The sequence below is a fragment of the Corythoichthys intestinalis genome, chromosome 1, assembly GCF_030265065.1.
Source record: "Corythoichthys intestinalis isolate RoL2023-P3 chromosome 1, ASM3026506v1, whole genome shotgun sequence".
Lineage (NCBI taxonomy): Eukaryota > Metazoa > Chordata > Actinopteri > Syngnathiformes > Syngnathidae > Corythoichthys > Corythoichthys intestinalis.
Window position 1 is genome coordinate 23,414,196 of NC_080395.1, and position 20,665 is coordinate 23,434,860.

General features: G+C 38.4%; 1 protein-coding gene across 11 annotated transcripts in view; it reads left to right on the top strand.

Moving 5' to 3' along the window:
• The window catches only part of baz2ba (bromodomain adjacent to zinc finger domain, 2Ba), a 163,318-nt gene that overhangs the window by 126,466 nt on the left and 16,187 nt on the right, over positions 1-20,665 (top strand). For 5 of the 11 annotated variants that reach the window (XM_057836825.1, XM_057836814.1, XM_057836869.1 and 2 more), the window contains 14 exons: positions 3,027-3,249; positions 3,330-3,422; positions 3,574-3,635; positions 6,716-6,781; positions 7,393-7,458; positions 10,875-10,919; positions 11,116-11,142; positions 13,865-13,930; positions 17,474-17,614; positions 17,770-18,024; positions 18,102-18,325; positions 19,046-19,120; positions 19,193-19,424; positions 19,499-19,561. In XM_057836825.1, the coding sequence (XP_057692808.1) occupies positions 3,027-3,249; positions 3,330-3,422; positions 3,574-3,635; positions 6,716-6,781; positions 7,393-7,458; positions 10,875-10,919; positions 11,116-11,142; positions 13,865-13,930; positions 17,474-17,614; positions 17,770-18,024; positions 18,102-18,325; positions 19,046-19,120; positions 19,193-19,424; positions 19,499-19,561 (1,638 nt within the window). The remainder of the gene's footprint in view (positions 1-3,026; positions 3,250-3,329; positions 3,423-3,573; positions 3,636-6,715; positions 6,782-7,392; positions 7,459-10,874; positions 10,920-11,115; positions 11,143-13,864; positions 13,931-17,473; positions 17,615-17,769; positions 18,025-18,101; positions 18,326-19,045; positions 19,121-19,192; positions 19,425-19,498; positions 19,562-20,665) is intronic. The other 6 variants (XM_057836833.1, XM_057836885.1, XM_057836877.1 and 3 more) reach the window with 3 other exon arrangements.

The window sequence follows — 20,665 nt, forward strand, 5'->3', positions numbered from 1 at the left end:
GCAATAGACGTCCAATCTATTGCTGCCAACCCCTCTCTGTTGAATTATATTGGACGTCTATCGTTGTCAATGGCTGTCAAACGGTGCTCCTTACCCTCTCCCTTCTCATTGATACCTGTTCCGGCTGAACTTTATGCAGCAGTCACTGTCAGGGCAGGGACTGAATCAAGTAGTTATTAATCACATGACATTACTTCCACAGGTGGTCTGTTGCCATGTTATTTGGTTTCTATCTACTTACCTAAATGCTAAAAAAATGCTGTAAATTCACATGACTATAAGCCCACTTAACATACAGGTCTCCATTGACTTATTTTATATGATGCGTCCTCGTCATTTATATGTAGGCAAATGGTGTCATAAGCCCAACTGGTGTGTTCACAGCCAGTGTGAAATCACAGAACTACTTAACTTTAAAAAACAAGTTAAAATTACAAAGATTAAATTAAATGTAATTATCATAGCTTGCAGCATAGTCGTCTTAAAAGCCGCTCAGGGCTAATGGCTATCAAAACTAGACCTGGCATGGATGACTGTTCCTCAATGGTTAGCCCTAAAGTGTTCTTTCTGTTATGGCACCTAGCCTTACACGGCGCTTTCTTCAATCAAACACTCTGTTCCTAACCATCTCAGCTCGCAGTGTGCTAACATAGCAGCTATGTTGTAGCAAACTGTATAGATCCTTTTTCTTAAAAAATCCTTTCAATTAACGTAATTTCACAAATATAAGGCACACCCGTGTATAACGCGCACCCCAAATTTACTTGTAAAATCTAGGGGAAATTATTGTATCCGTGTATAATGTGCATCCTACTTTTAGCACCAATAAATAGAAGAATACAAGAAAACAGAGCTCGTGTACAGATATAGAAATGTAATTTTACTGACTGGTGAAACACAGCACAAGCATAGCACATTGGTAGTTCAAAACATTACCGTAAACTGACAATATGTACGGTAATAATATGATCTGATAACTTCTTCAACTTACCAGAATCCAGGAGAAAACAAAACAGATGTGACTTTTCTTTTAAAGGCGTCTGTATAACTTGCTCGTTTCATCATGATGAATAAAAGTTTCCTCCATGGATTGATACGGTTAAGTGAAAGTCAGAACGTAAATCGGAAATCCGAGAGCTCATCGCTGTAGACACAACAATAACAATAGGAACTATTGTTATTTGGGTTTGAGTTTCCCGAGGGACGGATATAGTTGACGGACACAGGAAGTCTGTGTTGTGTTACGTTTGTTATTGTCCGAGTTGGGGAGCTGCAACAAACGTTGACTCAAATGAGTTCAAGAAACTAAATTCTGTGCTTTATGAAGAGTGAAAAAGCAGAATTTAACACAGACTAAATCATTCGACCGATCAGAGTGAAGTATTACCGAAACAAAATGGTGACGTCACGTACCGTAATGGTCGGCAACGGATCGCCACATACATTTCTTCAACACAACATGGCTGTCCCCTCCCCCCCCCCTCCCAAAAAATCGGTTTATATATATATATCACGTTAAAATATTTGACGCAATTAACGCACATGGCCCGCTCAGATTAAAATGACAAGTGTAATGTCCGCTTGTTACTTGTTTTTTGTTATTTGGCGCCCTCTGCTAACGCTTGGGTCCAAATGATTTTATGGGTTTGGGGAGTGAGCATGATGTAATGACATCACAAATGGCAAGCTACTAGTTTATTTTTTGATTGAAAATTTTACAAATTTTAATAAAACGAAAACATTAAGAGGGGTTTTAATATAAAATTTCTATAACTTGTACTAACATTTATCCTTTAAGAACTACAAGTCTTTCTATTCATGGATCGCTTTAAGAGAATGTTAATAATGTTAATGCCATCTTGTTGATTTATGGTTATAATAGACAACTACAGTACTTATGTACCGTATGTTGAATGTATATATCCGTCTTGTGTCTTATCTTTTCATTCCAACAATTTACAGAAAAATATGGCATATGTTATAGATGGTTTGAATTGCGATTAATTATGATTAATTAATTTTTAAGCTGTAATTAACTCGATTAAAAATTTTAATCGTTTGACAGCCCTAATATATTTCTGTCTCCAGCCCTGTACCCGTGTATAATGCGCACCATGATTTTACAAGTTGATTTTGGGGGGAAAAAGTGCGCGTTATATTAGGGAAATTACGGTAGCCAAGAAGCCTTAAATCATTCATGTAAATATTTCACCTGTTCACAATTGTGATTTGCCATCACTAGAAAACTAAGCTAATGACTGTCATCGCTAACCTTAGCATAGATTTATATTCTTAAGTTTGTCAAACCACTCATGGCTACCCTTAAAGTGTTCTTTTTTAAATGGCACCATGCATTGGACGGAGCTTTCTTCCATCGCAGTACTGTGCTAACATAGCAGCTATGCTTTTTTTTCTTCCCCAAATCTATTAAACTGTTAGTCTGTTATCCATTTCAAACCAGTTAAAATGGATTGGACGTCTATTGCCATCAATGGCAGCCAAAGAGTTAACTTGTGAAATCACAAAAGATTTTTAAAATTAAACACACAAAAAAAAATCCAGAGCAAAATACAGACAGGACAAACTAATTTAAATTAACGTTTTTCCCCCCAGTAAATTACAATTTAAGTAACTTTTTGACATTTTCATTTTTTTTTTCTCAATTTTTAAGAATTATCTATTTTTATTACTCATGACATTTTTTTTAATTTGTTTTTTTTAATTGTTCATTTATTACTATTTAAATCTCAATGGATCCCTCAATTAAAGCTATTATTTTATTTGAATTATATATTTTTTAATTGCCCATCACAAAATACATACAGATGGCTACCAATGAGAGGCCGCAAAATATTATCCCGTTGGCCGCAACTGGCCCCTGAGCTGTAGGTCTTAGAACCTTTGCCTATATGAATGTAATAAAAGCTTTAACAGAAAAAACAATCATAATTCCTGCATAAAAGAATTAAATTGTTCACTGCTTCCCCCTCTAAATTTCTCTCTGCATGTGTTTTCCGGCTCTCCAGGGTTTACAGTGGAACTTGTTGAAGGAAGAGGAAGTCATTCCTCACATTTTGGCAATGGAAGGCCGGAGGGGTCGTCCTCCAAATTCAGAACGGCAGTTAGCGGGCGACGTGGCCAAAGCCAACCGGCGGAGGAAAGGGCGGCCCCCGAATGTGGGCGACCCCTTGGTACCGGAAGGGCCAAGTCCCAGTGAGGTCAAACTTTTGCGCAAATTAGAGGCTCAAGGTCAGTCGAGGAGAAGCGTACTAATATCTATAGAATCGTAATTTACCATACAAAAAAATGACTTTTTTTTTTGTGTACAGAAATAGCCCGACAAGCAGCTCAAATGAAACTGATGAGAAAACTAGAAAAGCAGGCACTGGCGCGTGCTGCCAAAGAAGCTCGCAAACAACAAGGTAAAAACTTATTTTTTCAGGGTTTTTTTTTTTTTTTTGGTGTGTGTCCTGTCCTAGTAAATTAATGTCATTTGAAGAATTTGTCACTGGAATACATCTGAGAGTCCAATTGGGTGGCAGTTTATCACATAGAGCTGCTTTTCTCTTGCAGCTATCATGGCGGCAGAGGAGAGAAGGAAGCAAAAAGAGCAGATCAAGATTCTCAAGCAACAGGTATGTGGACAAATTCAGTTTGACTTTTTTAGTTTATTCTGACTCAAAATGTACTGGTTTTGTGCACAACACATTGGCTGCCAGTGACGGCGCTAGACATCAATCCTTTTTTACTGGGAGGTGACGAATGAACAATTGTTCATTAACTCCTCCGAGATAAAATGGAGCGCCGTAATCATTAGATAACTCACATATTAATTAATGCAGTTAAGTATTTTAAATGCGCATTGAGTCATTGTCTCATTGTGAGTTATATGTCATTATAAATATGACATAGGCTACATTTAAAAAAAAAAAAGTATGCTAAATACAACTTTTGAATTAATAATTTTACAAAATGTGATTAATGTTAACTGATTTCAGTTCATTATTTTGATTGCTTATTAGGTCAATGTCTGCCGTTGACAGTGAGTCTAATCCATTTAAACATTTTAAATGAATTGGATGTCGATCGCCGTCAAAGCAAATGGGTTAATATAGATCGTTATTTAATTACCATTGCAGATCATTTTAAAAAGAAGAGTAATAATCACTACTTTTGAATTCATCACTGTACAGAATCCGAATAATTGCAATTACTCTCACGTGATTAATTGCAATCAACATTAGTAACCGATGACTGGCCCTTTTTGTAATAGAAAGTTGTACATACGAATCTAATTCGTTCCTGGACTTAGGTTGTAAGTCGAAATGGTCGTATGTCGAGCAGGATTTTCCCATTAGAATACATTATTATTGGATTAATTCGTTCCACAGCCGAAAAACCTACGCTAAATCCTTCATAAATACTGCAGGTACAATTACACATAGTAATTACAGATAGCAAAACAAATAGATTATAGATCCAACATCAGAATAATAATAATATAATAATTATAATTATGTAACAAATTGGGTTCTAATGTGGCGGTTGTGGTTTGCATGCTCATCCTGAATGCACCGTGTGACTGACAAGGGAGTGCGAGAGGTGCGGAAGAGTGGAAGTTTTTACTTTTTATGTTCTATTGTTGTTGGCGTCAGCTAGGGCAGACCGTAGCTGTGTTGTGTTGCACAAGTTCTGAAATAAATTATGTGAAAACCTGACTAAGCTGGACTTGCCGATGTTACAATAATGATAATGAGAGTCGTACTTGAATTCATAGACATTCCGGCAGTATTGTTGACCCAGTTGACTGACGCTCACACCACGCCAATTCTTAATTTCAATTGTGTCACCTTTTGCCTTTTTTAACCACCTGCACTCACCTTCTTGGGACCCATGTTGAATTCTCTCACAAGAAAAGCAACCGTCCGTCTTGTGGGAAAACAATGAAATTGAGACGCTGTCATAAATGAGACAAATGACGATTCAAATTGTACATCGGATGTCGAAAGGAATGTATGTCGATGCGAACGTATGTAGGTACAACTGTATACCGTAATTATAATTGAGACCTGCTGTCCACATATGTGGATATCGCTCGCTGCCACAGTCAAATGGAATTAGATGTCTATCGCCATCAAAGGCAGTAAAACATGATCAGAAAATGCCAACCTTCCCAATTGAAATGGGTTTGAGTTAAGAACTGCAACCAACAAAATTGCAAATTATAAAATACAGTAATTTTTGGACTATAAGCCACTACTTTTCCCCCTCGTTTTGAAAGCTGCAGTTTATAGTGTAGTGCAGCTTATTTTTTGATTTATTTGGGTTAATAAACACTTTATTTGACAGTTGCGTCATAATAAGACTGTCATAATTATGACATGACACCGTCATGGGCATTAATGAATGCTTTAGTGCTGCAACGATTAATATATTAACTAGGGTAATTCGATTATAAAAAGATTTGAATTAAATTTTGCTGCTTGAAGAATTCAATTTAAGTGGCGTTGTAATGGTTTGTTTTGAAAGCTTTTTTAATTTAGTTTTATTGATTTGGGCGGATACCCTCTACTGGTGACAGTGAATATGACATAACTTATTTCACATGGCTGAATCCAGCTGCTCCCTGCTAAGACCAACATAAGCCAAGTTTTTGTTTGAGCATTCGTAATTTGGTTTATAGGTATAGTAATGTGTGTTTGAACCATTTGTTGAGAGCATTGTAAAAAAAAAAAAAAAAAAAAAAAATTATAGCATTTAAGCTAGCGGACTTTTGCTATGTAAGTTAGCTAATTGTTCTTCTGTTGTAATTAGAACCTCTTTTATTATTCTTTTTTTGATAGCTGCAGCCCTTGAATGTTTATGACAGATGTCATTATCATCCGGCAAATTTTGTCACTAACTCCATTTATGTACAGCTTGGATCTTTTATATCCATTCAAAAGTGAGATAATTTGCAGGATGACACTAAATGACAACTGTCATAAACATTCATTAATGCTCGTGACAGTGTCATATCATAATTATGATGGTCTGACATACTTATGATGCTGCTGTCAAATAAAAGTGTTACCGGTTAATATCTTATGTTGTAAATGTCCCATAATACATCAATAAACAAATGCCGTTTTCGTGTCAAATTTGAAGGGTGGTGGATTATAGTTATGTGCGCTTTAGTCTGATAATTACCGTAATATGTACAGTATGTTTTATACTTTATAATATCTATTCACATTTCATCACATTTCTTGCTTCTTTTAAACAAGGGCTATACTAATAACCCGTTAATATAGCTATAATGTGGTAACTTCGATCAAAGCGGGGAGTTCCCTTCTTGCATTTTGAGGTATTGGATCAGGACTCGGTACTGTACTCTGTATAGGACTCTCGGCTGATTCTCAATCTCTTGTAGTCACAAGTAAAAACATCAAATCATAAATATCCTTGTGAAAGACTGTCTGTTCTTCTACTTTATCATAGAACACAATATTCTCCGCCTCTATCAAAAATTACTCTAAAATGACTAGCAATATGCTGGTGGTTGCTCTAAAAACGTCTGGCAGTGAGTGAATGAGTCAATACATCTTGTTCATAATTTGATATAGACAATAATGAGAGCATCTTTGATCCGAATCGACCCACAACACACTCTGTGTGCATTAAAAATGAACAAAATGTCGGCTGGTTACAAAAGAATTGTTTTTCTTCCCAACAGGAAAAGATCAAGCGTATTCAGCAGATCCGAATGGAGAAAGAACTCAGGGCACAGCAAATATTGGAGGTACAGAATCTGACCCAACAACGCCTGATTAAGCAGAACATCCTGGATAGCTGCAGCCCCTCCGACTACTGTATAGTGTTTTTAATCTTCCTAAAGCTCATTACTGAATAGTGGCATGCTTTGGAGGCGTTGCGTCTTCTTAGGCATAATTCCATATGGAACTAATGCTAAATTGGTCTTGCTTGACGGCTGTTGAATATTAAAATGGCGGTTGGTGCCTCCTCAGACCTTATTTAAATTGGACAGAAAAGTATTTTTTTCCCTCCCCTCCCATCAGACAATAGTAACAGTTCAGCGTAAGTGGGTCGAGTGGAGAGGGAAAAAAAAACACACACACACAGAAGATGCGTACACATACACAAATGCACATAGCCAGGCGCTGGCAATTAGAATGCGGCGGCTTCAAAGTGTTTTCGGACAAAATCAATTTAGAGTCGACACGGTTGACGAGACGCTCTTAACAGGAGGCCTCAACATTTTCACAATTATGTGTTAAAGAGATACATAATTCATTGGCAGTGTTCTACAAATTTGACTGGCGTTCCAGTGGTGGTTGCCCGAAATGGCGAATTTTTGGCCGATAGTTTCTTGATTTGAATCTGTATTCGCAGGCGAAGCGGAGAAAGAAGGAAGAGGCCGCCAATGCCAAAATATTGGAGGCTGAAAAGCGGATAAAGGTAGGAACAGTGAGTAATCGTGTTTAGTGCGAATAACAGCGACAGGCTGGCCATCGGTTGTACGTCTATCGCCATCAATTAGTGTTCGGCAATAGTAATATGTGTAGCAGTAGTGACTGTAGTAACCACTGTCCCTGAAAGGGGTAAGTCACTGTCAACCCCAGATCACAGCGTATGTGTTGTGGTAGTTGGTAAAAGAGTGAAACTGAAAACCAACTCTGTGATCCCTCGTTTTTCACGGTTAACGGGGACCAGAATCCGCCGCAATAAGTGAAAAACCGCAAAATCGACCCTGAATCATATTATTATTATTTTTTTTTTTGTATTATATGTATTTATTCAGATTAAGCATTGCAAAGACATACATATAAGACATGTTTTTTTTACTTTAAACCAGTGTATAATAATTTTTTTAAATGTGTGTATATAGTAATATGTATACACTCACCGGCCACTTTATTAGGTACACCATGCTAGTAACTGGTTGGACCCCCTTTTGCCTTCAGAACTGCCTCAATTTTTCGTGGCATAGATTCAACAAGGTGCTGGAAGCATTTCTCAGAGCGTTTGGTCCATATTGACATGATGGCGTCACACAGTTGGTGCAGATTTGTCGCCTGCACATCCATGATGCGAATCCCGTTCCACCACATCCCAAAGATGCTCTATTGGATTGAGATCTGGTGACTGTGGAGACTGTTTGAGTACAGTGAACTCATTGTCATGTTCAAGAAACCAATCTGAGATGATTCCAGCTTTATGACATGGCGCATTATCCTGCTGAAAGTAGCCATCAGAAGTTGGGTACATTGTGGTCATAAAGGGATGGACATGGTCAGCAACAATACACAGGTAGGCTGTGGCGTTCCAACGATGCTCAATTGGTACCAAGGGGCCCAAAGAGTGCCAAGAAAATATTCCCCACACCATTACACCACCACCACCAGCCTGAACCGTTGATACAAAGCAGGATGGATCCATGCTTTCATGTTGTTGACGCCAAATTGTGACCCTACCATCCGAATGTCGCAGCAAAAATCGAGACTCATCAGACCAGGCAACGTTTTTCCAATCTTCTCTTTTCCAATTTCGATGAGCTCTTGAAAATTGTAGTCTGTTTCCTGTTCTTAGCTGAAAGGAGTCGCACCCGGCGTGGTCTTCTGCTGCTGTAGCCCATCTGCCTCAAAGTTCAACGTACTGTGCTTTTAGAGATGCTCTTCTGCCTACCTTGGTTGTAACGGGTGGTTATTTGAGTCACTGTTGCCTTTCTATCAGCTCAAACCAGTCTGGCCATTCTCCTCTGACCTCTGGCATCAACAAGGCATTTCCGCCCACAGAACTGCCGCTCACTGGATATTTTTTCTTTTTCGGACCATTCTCTGTAAACCCTAGAGATGGTTGTGCATGAAAATCCTAGTAGATCAGCAGTTTCTGAAATACTCATACTAGCCCTTCTGGCATCAACAACCATGCCGCGTTCAAAGTCACTCCAATCACCTTTCTTCCCCATACTGATGCTCGGTTTGAACTGCAGGAGATTGTCTTAAACCATGTCTACATGCCTAAATGCACCGAGTTGCCGCCATGTGATTGGCTGATTAGAAATTAAGTGTTAACGAGCTGTTGGACAGGTGTAACTAATAAAGTGGCCGGTGAGTGTATATATATGTACACATTTTTTTAATAAATGGTTTTTAAGCACTTCAAATGTAATAATTATGATAAGTTGTAAACATGTTATTTTAAGCAAGAATAAAGTAGAAAAATGTTTCTTTATTAAATGCTTCATTGAGTGAGTCCACTGAAATCCACTCAAGCTGCTCACGTACACACAATGAGTTGCCACAGCAACTGTTAAACAATTTAAACGATGATTGACTCATGTGGCGATTAGAGGTTTTGGCTTCCAAACAACCCTGGCAAGATCAAACCTTAGTCTGTCAATCATCGTTAACTTTGTACTCCCTGACCAAGAATAGCAGCAGGAGGGGGAGAGAGACTATTTATTTTTTAAATGGAAAAAAAAAAAAAACATCTGCAATGGACTGCATCTGCAATGGACTGCATCTGTAATGGACTGCGCGGGATCACTGTAGACGGCAGTAGACATCCGAACAAAAAAAACATTGAAATACCCAAAAACAGTCACTTGCCCTGTAAGGGGTCAAGTGTCAACTTTTGAAAAGGGTTCATTTTTACGCACTGCATAGACTTCATGATATATTGACGGGACACGGGGCGCAGGGCCGATTCAGAGGGGGCCTATCTCCGTCAAAGCTGACGGAGTGGAAACACACACAGCTTTTTACGTTGAAAATTTGTGTGAATAAATGCTTGAATCCCTGAAATTTTTATAGATATGAACGTAAAACAGTCTCGATTCTTGGTTAAAAGCAAAAAATTAGACGGTTAGCATTTAGTTTACGTAAATGTCGAATGTGATGCTAGTCTTTATACCAATGTGGCGCCGCCTTATCACAACAAAAGCTTTTTACGATGAAAATTCTTGTGAATAAATGCTTAAATCCCTGAATTCTTTATAGATATGAATGTAAAACACTCAGTTCTTGGTTAAAGGCAAAAAAACGGGCAGTTAGCATTTATTTTACGTAAATATGTCAAATGTGATGCTAGTCTTTTAGCCAATGTGGCGCCGCCTTATAACAACAAAGAGCTTTTTACAATGAAAATTCTTGTGAATAAATGTTTAAATCCCTGATTTCTTTACAGAAATGACGTAAAACAGTCTCGATTCTTGGTCATAAGACAAAAAAAAAAAAAAAAACAGGCAATCAGCATTCTCCAATTGGTTTTTTTCACAAAGTTTCAAAATGCATGCATGGTACGAAAATACAATTACCTTGAATCCTTGAGCAAATCACTCCTGAGACAATCCTTCCTGTTTGTATGCGATACAGCTTTCGTACTTCTTCAACCTAAATCCAGCGTTAGATTGCTGCGTACGTGTGTTTGCGAATAACTCTTGATGCTAGGTGTGTGCAGGCCCCCTACCCGAAGGCGTGGCGCTGTGTCAGCGCCCCGTGTCCCGTCAATATATTATGAAGTCTATGACTCGCTGATTTTTGCACCATGAGTTTGTGTCATGTGGTGCAATCACATGTCTGTCTTTATTTTTTTTTATGATTGACATTTGCTTGGACGTGTCGGCTCTTAAAGTGTAGTGTATAGTCAGCTTATTGTCAATTTAAAAAGTGAGGGAGAAAAAGTCATCCTAATCCCCCCCCCAAACATAAATCGTTATCATGATCATATTTTCCCCTCCGCACGTAACCTAGCACTATTATTAATGACAGCCAAGTGTTCCTGTTTTTAGTTGTCTTCACTTCAAAAAAAAGAAAATATTGATCGGAAGGAGTTTACAGTGAATTGATCTCTTTAATATTTTTTCCTCTAAGGAGAAAGAGCTGAGGAGACAGCAAGCGGAGATCTTGAAGCACCAGGTAGGCTCACTACAATTGCCTCTCATTTCAATTAAATAATAAAGTGTGAATGTGTCTCTTTTAAGTAAACAAATGTGTGCGTGTTGTCAATCAGCCAACGTCAAGTTCTAATGAAAGTCATGATTTGAAAACGCTATGCTTTCTGGTTCTGGATATGACTTCTGTTTCATAATACTTTGCCAACTCTCTCTGCCAGGAGTTGGAGAGGCATAGACTAGATATGGTATGGGTATGTTTATTTTTGTACATCTAACACCTGCATCGTGTAACTGGTTGTGTTATGGTTGTCATAGCAATGCATTAAGTGTAGCACTGGCTGCTGTCATACTACATTCTTCTGCATGGCTTTCCAGCAAAACAAACAAAAGAGAGGAAAAAAAATTAGAAACAGTCAGTATGCTGCCTCCATCTGCTCGTCCTGAGGGACAACTGACCCTGTCACATTGGCCGGGCAGCTTCTGTCCCCCTCCCCCGTTCCCTCACACCCCCGCCCCTTTTCTACTCAGAATGCATTGCAAAGACTGCTAGCCAAACCACGCTCATTGTGTCTCGGCGAGGACTTTTCATCCATCACGTGCATCGTCTTATTGTTGTTTTTTGGGAGGTTTAGCGTGGCGCTCAAGAGAGGTTGCAAAATCGCGGGGATTTTTCAAGTTAGGATCTTTGATGGGAAGTTAATTGGAATATTGACAAACCTGAAGGTTGCTATATCGGGAACTAATCGCCAACTCTAACTACCAAAACTTGTGTTCCGCCGCGGCCTATCATTGTCGCCATTTTGATGGGAGAGATGGGTTCATTTTGTTCGTGCTTTTTTAATGCCAACATTACAAAGTTGAATTTGTTTGGAACCATGATTATTTTTTTTCTAATCAAACAAATTGAAACATATATTCCAGCATCACAAATAGATCTTTTTTTTTTTTTTTAATGTTTAATATTTGTGTGTTGATACCTTCAACAGTTTAGGCACTCATTTGACTTGTTGGCTGCCATTGACAAACGTCCAATCGATTTAGAATGGGAGGGCTGACAGTAGGGCTGCAGCTATCGATTATTTTAGTAGTCGATTAATCGATGAACTAGTTAGTTCGAATAATCGAGTAATCTGATACGGAACATAAAAAAAATAAAATACCTGAGCTGAACCTCAAACGGTATGAAAAAAAAAAAAAAGAGGATCTATGTACAACAAAAGAACATTTGGCTAACTTACATAGCTAAAGGCCGCTAGCTTAAATGCTATGAAATGCTAACTTTTTTTTTTCTTTACAGTGCTCTTAACAAATGGTTCAGACACATATTCAGACAAAAACATCTAAATATACCTATAAACTACTTTATGAATGCATTACAAAAAACTTTAGCTCAAACAAAAACTTATATTATGTTGGTCTTAAAAAGGAGCAGCTGGGTTCAGTCACGTGAAAAGAGGCACACTAGAGGGCAGTGTATCCACCCAAATCAATAAAACTAAATGCAAACAATTTCAAAACAAACCATTACAACGCCACTTTAATTAAACTAATACTTGAAGCAGCCAAGTTTAATTCGAAATTTTTTTTCTAATCGAATACTCGAGTTAATCGATTAATCGTTGCAGCACTAGCTGCCAGCGATCAATCGCTATGTCTATCGCTATCAAAAGCATCCAAAGAGTTAACAATATACATAAAGGTAATATTACATTTGGAAAATTGTAGACTGCCAAAATGAGATACTAAAACTTAAAATGTAAATGTTTAAAAAATTCAAAGTTTTTTAAAATTACAAATTAATATTAATAATAAATGAGGAATTGCTCAGTAAATTCTTTTGTATTTTTCCCAAGTGTTTTTCATTAAAAAAAATATTTATTTGTAATTCTTTGTATCATTTCCAATATTTTTTTAATACTCCAGTTCTTTTTAAAATCTTTTTTTTCCAGTTCCAGTTTTTTGTTGTATTTTCAATTTAATTTCAAATATTATTTTTTTCTTCATATACCTATGTATTCCCTCAATTTTTATTTTTTTCCCCGTTTTCTTTCGTAAATGTAAATTTTGGCATCAAGGGGTTAAACTGGAAGAACAGGCTGTGAATGCTCTTCTAACCTCTCACAATCAAAATGGATTGGACACCTAGTGCCGTGAATGGCAGCCAATGAGTCAAATGACTGCCTTAGAAAGGATTAACCACTGTATTTCATTGAACCTCTACAAGGGCTGCTAGTTTCCCAGCTTATTTTTCTATGTGTGTACCACAATGATAAGATGCAATCATTTGAGTCTGTGTGCCGGGAATGTTCTTGGCAGGCTGAACTCGTGGTAATTGTGTCCTTTGGTGGATCACAGTGGGAATGACAGTCTGATACCTTAGAGGGGGGAAACCTGAGGAGATCAAATAAAATGATAGGCAGTCAGCGGTGATTTTCGCGGCCTTTTTTTCTTGCGGGAGGCTGTGCATCATGCACCAGAGAACAAAATAGATGTCTCACACTGTGCGAATACCGAAGCTGCCAAATCCACTGAAGTGTAACCGCTCTGTTTGTAGCTCATCACTCCTTTTTTTGTTGTCGCCGCTACTAAATATTATTAGCAAATAAATGTCGCCGGCGACTAATACAATAAATGACCTCCTGGCAAGCGGTATTCCGTCGTGGCTTGTGTTCGCTACGCTTTAGTTTAGAGGCGCCGTCACTGATTGCAGCTGCTTGTCATCACATCTACTATGTATCGCATCTATGTGTTGCTTTTTGGTTGTCATCGTACTACTGTACTCTTCACTTAATGCTTCCACCATACATGTGACAGTGTATACATGTGAAGCATCGTTTTGTGTTTGTTCCAATATGGTGCCTCTAATGAATTTAGAGCATTATTGTTGCATTAATACATACTAAAAATATGTGAGCGATTGTTAGGATGTCCATGTTACTGTAATTTTCTTGTTTTCTGCCACTGTAGGAGAGAGAAAGGAGGAGGCAGCATGTAATGCTGATGAAGGCTGTTGAGGCTCGCAAGAAAGCAGAGGTAGTGCTGAGGCTCATATATGAAAGACGCACACACACAGAGTCACACATACACACACGCAAAAAAAAAAAAAAGGTTAGCAGAACTGAAGGTTTCAAGTCAACCTATTTCACAAAATTTAAAGTGAACTGGACTTGTGTTAAAGGTGCTATAAAATGGCGACAATGTTAAAAGATGAAAAGTACTGCACTTTACCATTTCATAGTTATGTCAGCCGTTTTGACATCACAACCAGAACTGACGATAACGTCTAGCTTTCTAGCGCTGCGCTAGCTATTACCAGAGGTGGGTGGTAAGGCGTTACATTTACTCCCGTTACTTCTTTACTTGAGTGCCATTTTCAAAAAAAAAATTTACTTGTAAGAGTAGTTTTACTAATACTTTTTACTTGTGTAGGTTTGTTAAGAAGCGACTCTACTCTTACTCTGCTACTTTGGGTTACACTAGTAGTTACATTTTTCCTCTTTATTCTACATACAGGTAGTCCCCGGTTTACAAACGAGGTCCGTTCCTACACGGGCGAAGTAACCAGAATTTCCGTGCAAGTCGGAATGAACCCTTATCCCTTACCCTTAATCTCAAAATAACTATCCAAAAACATGTATTAGTATTGTATGGCATACTAATAAATTAAAATAAGATCGCTAAATATTTCTTCCGTCCCTTAATATCGATCACAACATAGTTCTTACAACTGACATTTATTTGTCACCTTCAAACTATGAACACACATTTAGAAAATACAATCATGATAGAGCGTACAATAATGCTATAGAGACATGTAAATACGAACGCTGCTCAATAAGATAGCAGGCTAATAGCGAGCTAAGGGGGGGGTCACCGAGCCCGCGCCGTTTACCCTTTCTCTGCCTTCTTATAATGTTCACCCCCGCTTCCCAACATGAAAGCAACGTTAGAAACAAAGTAGCGCTGGTGTGACGTCCAACCAAATATGCATAGCAATTAGAAATGAACCATTTAGATTTAATAAATAACAAAATGAAATGACAAATAATATACTGTACTAACCATCAAGGCTGAGAAGTGGCAGACAAGACACTGTTACGTGACTTAAATGAATAAATCAATAAAACGACTGGAGAAAAAATGGCGGACGAGACTCAAAATCATGTAAGTCAGGTACGTCGTTACCCGTAGACTACCTGTATTAGTTACTTTTTTTTGCCGCAGATTATGCCAACAGTCGCTCTACCAGTTTCACCAATAAGACGTCGCAACACCACCAGCGGTTACTCGTGCTCTTTAGACGGATGATGCTTCATTTATGTCAGTATAATAACAACAGTTCATAATTCATATAGATAACTTTGTGCTGATAAAAAAATACCATTGTTTAAAAAAAAAAAAAAAAGCAGTTATTCACAATGTTACTCATTGCTTAAATATTCTTTTCACCAAATACTTTTTTGGATGACTACTTTTACTAGAGTAATATTATTTTGAAGTAACGCTACTCTTACTTGAGTAAATGTTTTGGCTACTCTGCTAAGAAAGGAAGACTAATTAGGATCTAATTTCATTACTAAGCCTTTTTTGTCACGTTTTTTTGGAAGGATTTGTGTCCAAAATATACTCTATCATTGTCACTTGCCTTAGTATTTCATAGCACCTTTACGTAGTCTGATATCAAAAGTATGAGCTAAATTTTCTGAACATACATCCTATTTAAATCCAAGTGGGACTAGAACAAAAAAAATGCTTTATAACGGTTTTTTAATTATTGCCTGCGGAAAAACAACTTTTCATCAGCAGAATCAAGAATGGCTTTTTACAGAATCAGGATTGTTCTCTGCAGAATCAATGCTTTGTTGCCGCAGATTCTTGGGGGGGGGGACTATCAAATGATTTTTCTAGCCATTGACTGCAATAGATGTCTTATTTCAAATTTAGAACAAAAACATATTGAACTCTTGAAATTTAGGATTACATTTGAAAAATGAACAAGCTAAACACAAATCAAATACAGTGGTACCTTGACATACGATCGCTTCGACACACGATGTTTTTGACATCCGACGTAAAACTTGACTCACCATTTGTTTCTAGATCCGACGAAATGATCAAAATACGACGATTTATGACAGCGTCGCAATTTCATTGTTTTCCCTTGTGCAAAAAAAAAACACCCCAACAACCCGCAACTATAGGACGTTAAAAGTGAAAGGCATATCTCAATTGCACTCTCTCACTCTGCTGTCAGCCCCATGGTGCGTTCAGGTACACCATACAAAATACGAATGCCACATTGAAACCAGATTTGTTACATTATTACAGGTATTATTATTATTATTATTATTACTATTATTATTCCGATATTTATTCATAATGCATTTCTTTTGTTCTTTGTAATTGCTATTTGCAATAGTAACAGCAGTATTTATTAACACTAGAAAACCCAGCAGAGGCCGACTCTGCCTTTCCCAAGACAAATACTCCTAATATATCCCCTTTCTCACGACACAAACTCAGCCTGTTACGGTTTTTCCTCAAAGTCCTCACACATTTTTCTTGGACTAACTTCAGACACAATGACCACAATTCATGCTTCATGCCCCTGATTCAGTCCTTCTAAACTATAGACACAATTCCTGCTTAACATTCAAATTGCAGTTCTAAAACGCTATATTTCAAAACAATGTATATATTTGGGCCATTTTTTTCTGTTTTTGTGTGTAGTGTAGGAGAAGTGAGTTAAAAACTGTAAAAAAAAAAAAAAAAAAAGATGGTAAAACTCTATCAATACATGTAAATGAATAAATGGAGCTTGACTTGAACTGACGCAAACTATCACATGAATAGTTCAACCGTGGTGTGTTCCCTTCCGTTTGGGCCGCATACCAACACAATGTAATTCTAGTAGACGCATTTCCATATGAATGTTTTTTTGTATGTCAGACAATGACTTGCCAATTGAAAGCGTTTGGGTCATTTTGGCCACCTCTGGATTTTCCCAGGGGGTAAGCCATATCGGGCATTGCTTGGGATTATTAGGAGTACCAGAATTCTCTGGGACTTTTAGTGTTAAGGATTTGACGTAGGTTTTCGGGCTGTGGAATGAATTAATTGAATTATAATGTATTCCAATGGGAAAATCCTGCTCGACATACGACCATTTCGACTTAGAAGCAATATGTAGAGGTACCACTGTACTCATTATTTTCCAAACTCACAAAGAGCCACATGCAGCTCTTTTGATTTTAACTTTTTTGGTTGAATATAGTTTATATTTTTCCAGGCAATCTCTAAATTCAACAATTTATTACTAGTCTTAGTAGTGGTCGGCATCATCGCACCCGTAATGGATGTGTGTTGTTCAATACCCCTGCATTCCCAATCGGCCTCACCACATTCTCCCATTTTTGTTCTTGCTTTGGCTCTCCTCGTCAAAAGATTCTGGCCCTGGAGCGCTTTCCCTTTGAATGCATAACCGCAGTCTAACACTTGTCTGCTTTCACACACACTTAGACACAGGAATGTAGACAGACTTTCCTCCTAATGCTTCTAAAACTCGGGACTCCCCAGGAGCGCGAGCGCTTACGGCAGGAAAAACGGGACGAGAAGCGTCTGAACAAAGAGCGCAAGTTGGAGCAACGCAGACTTGAGCTGGAGATTGCAAGAGAACTCAAGAAGCCAAATGAAGATATGTGCCTCTCCGATCAGAAGGTACTTGGAAGTATATTCTTGTCAAAAAAAAGCAGGCAGCATTTATTGATGTCATTATCGTGTTGACTCATGGAATAGTGATTATTTTTATTGCCATGCCATCAAGTGGCTAATAAAGGTACTACATGTGCCATTACAACCACTATTGTATTCAGGCTCTCCCTGAGTTCTCCAGAATCCCAGGGCTGATCCTTCCAGGCCGCGCAGTGTCGGACTGCCTGATGCTAATGCAATTCTTGCGAGGCTTCGGAAAGGTTTTGGGCCTGGACTTGAATGCCGACGTGCCAACGCTGGGTATGCTACAGGAAGGCTTGCTAAATGTGGGTGACAGCATGGGTCAGGTCCAAGATCTTCTGGTCAAACTGCTCTCTTTGGCAGTCTGTGATCCTGGTTTGCCTCCTGGACATAAGGTAATATAAAATAACCAACCCTGAATTTTAGAACCCTACTTACAAATCCACAACTGTATGTTCTGCTTCGGTTGTAGACAAAGACCATGCTGGGAGACCATCTGACCAACGTGGGCATTAACAGGGATAATGTGTCTGAGGTGCTCCAGATGTACATGGGGGCCCACTGTGCCAATAGCGATCTGGCCCCTCTGGCCCTCAGTCTGAAGACCAAGGCTTTCCAAGCCCACACGCCTTCCCAGAAGGCCTCCATTTTGGGATTCCTTTCCAATGAGCTAGCTTGCAGTAAAGTGGTAATCAGGTAAGACACATACTTAAAGGAACTATGGAATACCACAATAGCAACAACAACTACACACCCAGAATGAGCTTCTGATTTTTGCATTTGGCTAGCGTGTTCTCTGTAGGCTTTCTCTTCTGTTATTGCCGTGTGAACCTTCTGTCATTCTGCCAACATGTACTAGCTAGCGCAACACTAGAAAGCTAGGCATGATCATCAATTAAGGTTGTGACACGACACTCCGAATTGATGACAAAAAAAGTAAGTGTTCCGTGATGCAACGTTTGGATGATGGTAAAAGACGGTGAGATCTGAGTGCCAAATTCATTTATTAAATGGAAAATTACTTTAAAAGGTACAGACAACACTTTGTATGAATGCCCTAAGGAAGAAAAAAAAACATACAAAACTTCATTAACCACCATAAACTTAATAAAGACCTGGTTTCCACTTATGTGGACATGACATCAAATTAGAATTACATTAAAATAAATGAATAAAGGATTATTTAATGTTTTCCTCGTTAAGAAAGTGTAAAAAAGAAACCGTTTATGCTCATGTTTCAGCGCCATTGATGTCACTAAACGCCCAATCCATTTTGACAATTCGCCCCTCCTTGTCGAAATGAATTGGACGTCTAGCGCCGTCAATGACAGCCTTTGAGTTGACAAGGAAAAAGAAAGATGTCTATCACTGTCAATGGCAGTGAAAGAATCTCACACTACTGCTCTTCTTTTCCAGCGAAATTGATAAAAACCTGGATCAAATGGCCAACATGAGAAAAGATAAAATTATCATGGAAGGAAAACTCAAGAAGTAAGTTAGAATACAGACTTGTTTTTTTAAACCGTAAAACATTCTAACCTTAAACCAACTTTTCAAATCCAGATTGAGGACCATTTACGCCAAACGCACTGGAAAACGGGAAGCCAGTGTGGGCGTGGAGGAGAACCAGTCTGTCGGTACACCGTCTTCGGCCGTCAAGCGCAAAAGAAAACTTGGCGGCGACAGTGACGAGGATGACGAGGACGACGATGACAGCGATGATCCAGCCGACGAGGACGAAGACGAGGATGAAGATGATCTGAAGAAGGTTAAAAAAGTGGAAACGTATGATGAGGTAGAGAACAGATTTTAAGTTTACTAATATTTTTGACTTATGAGAGTAACACTGGTGTTTCCCTGTTTTGCCAGGATGAAGTTGACCAGGCAACAAGTTTGGAGGAGCTAGAAAAGCAGATAGAGAAGTTAGCTAAGGTATGCTGCTTAAAGATATATATTTATTACCAATCTTTGACGGCTATAAGTCGCACAGGCCCAAAAAAATGCACAATAACGTGAAAAAAAAAAAAAAAAAACGTATATAAGTTGCACCATAGAGTATGTCGCATTTTTATGGGAAATACAACTAAAAAAACGTCATTTTGAGGGACGCTAATAATAATGTGGCACGTGATGTGGCGGACAAATCAAAAAGACACTCAGCGGCTGCTCTTGAGTGTAATACACTGCACAACTCTAAAAACGGAAGTTGAGAATTTCTGACATTAGAATTACTTAATCTTCCAGTTAGCGGGGGTTAAAATAATCGTTGAAGGTATTTCAACAAATTTCATGCAGTTTGTTAATTATTTATTAAATTCAGGGCTCTGGAGTAGGCTAAGCTAGCACAAGTCAATGGTCCCTTCCTAGCATGCCAATAAAAAAACGATATGAACACATCTAACATAGTCAAATAAAGTCCAAATGCAGATCGTTGGTCAAAATTGACATGCGGCCAAAACAATGTCACACCAAAATGCTGTAATTCATTTATTTCTGCGGGACTATATTTTTTACATGCGTAATGCGACCACAAAAGAGAGGAGTGCTTAAGCCACTCGTGCTCATGCTGCATTCGAGGAAGGTGGGAAGTCGGACTTAATCCTACTCGGATGGTACCAGTTGCGACATCAAAGTGTTCTAAATGTTTTTTATTTTAGCCGTCAAAACACATGTTCCTCCAGCAAACATGGCTTCTTGTAAGCGATCAAATAGTGGCGGAAAAACAATGTATAAGGTAAATAGACCACCCTTTAAGCTGCCTTCTTTAGTTTTACTATTGACGGTCTGCTTTTCGAAAGGGCAGCACATTTTGTCTTGTAATGTCTGATTGAAGCAACTTGTGAAGTTGGGGTATTTTTTTTTCCTGAGTTTGCGACTAGGGCGCCCCAGTTCAAGTGGCGTTCCAATGATATTTATCCTAGTCGGTGGTTGGAAAACTCTGATGCTGCATTCCATGCAAGTGGGAAATCTGTCTACAGAGTCTTGACTGAAGAACTGCAATATAGTGAAACGTACATTTAGAGGCTGTGGAAACAG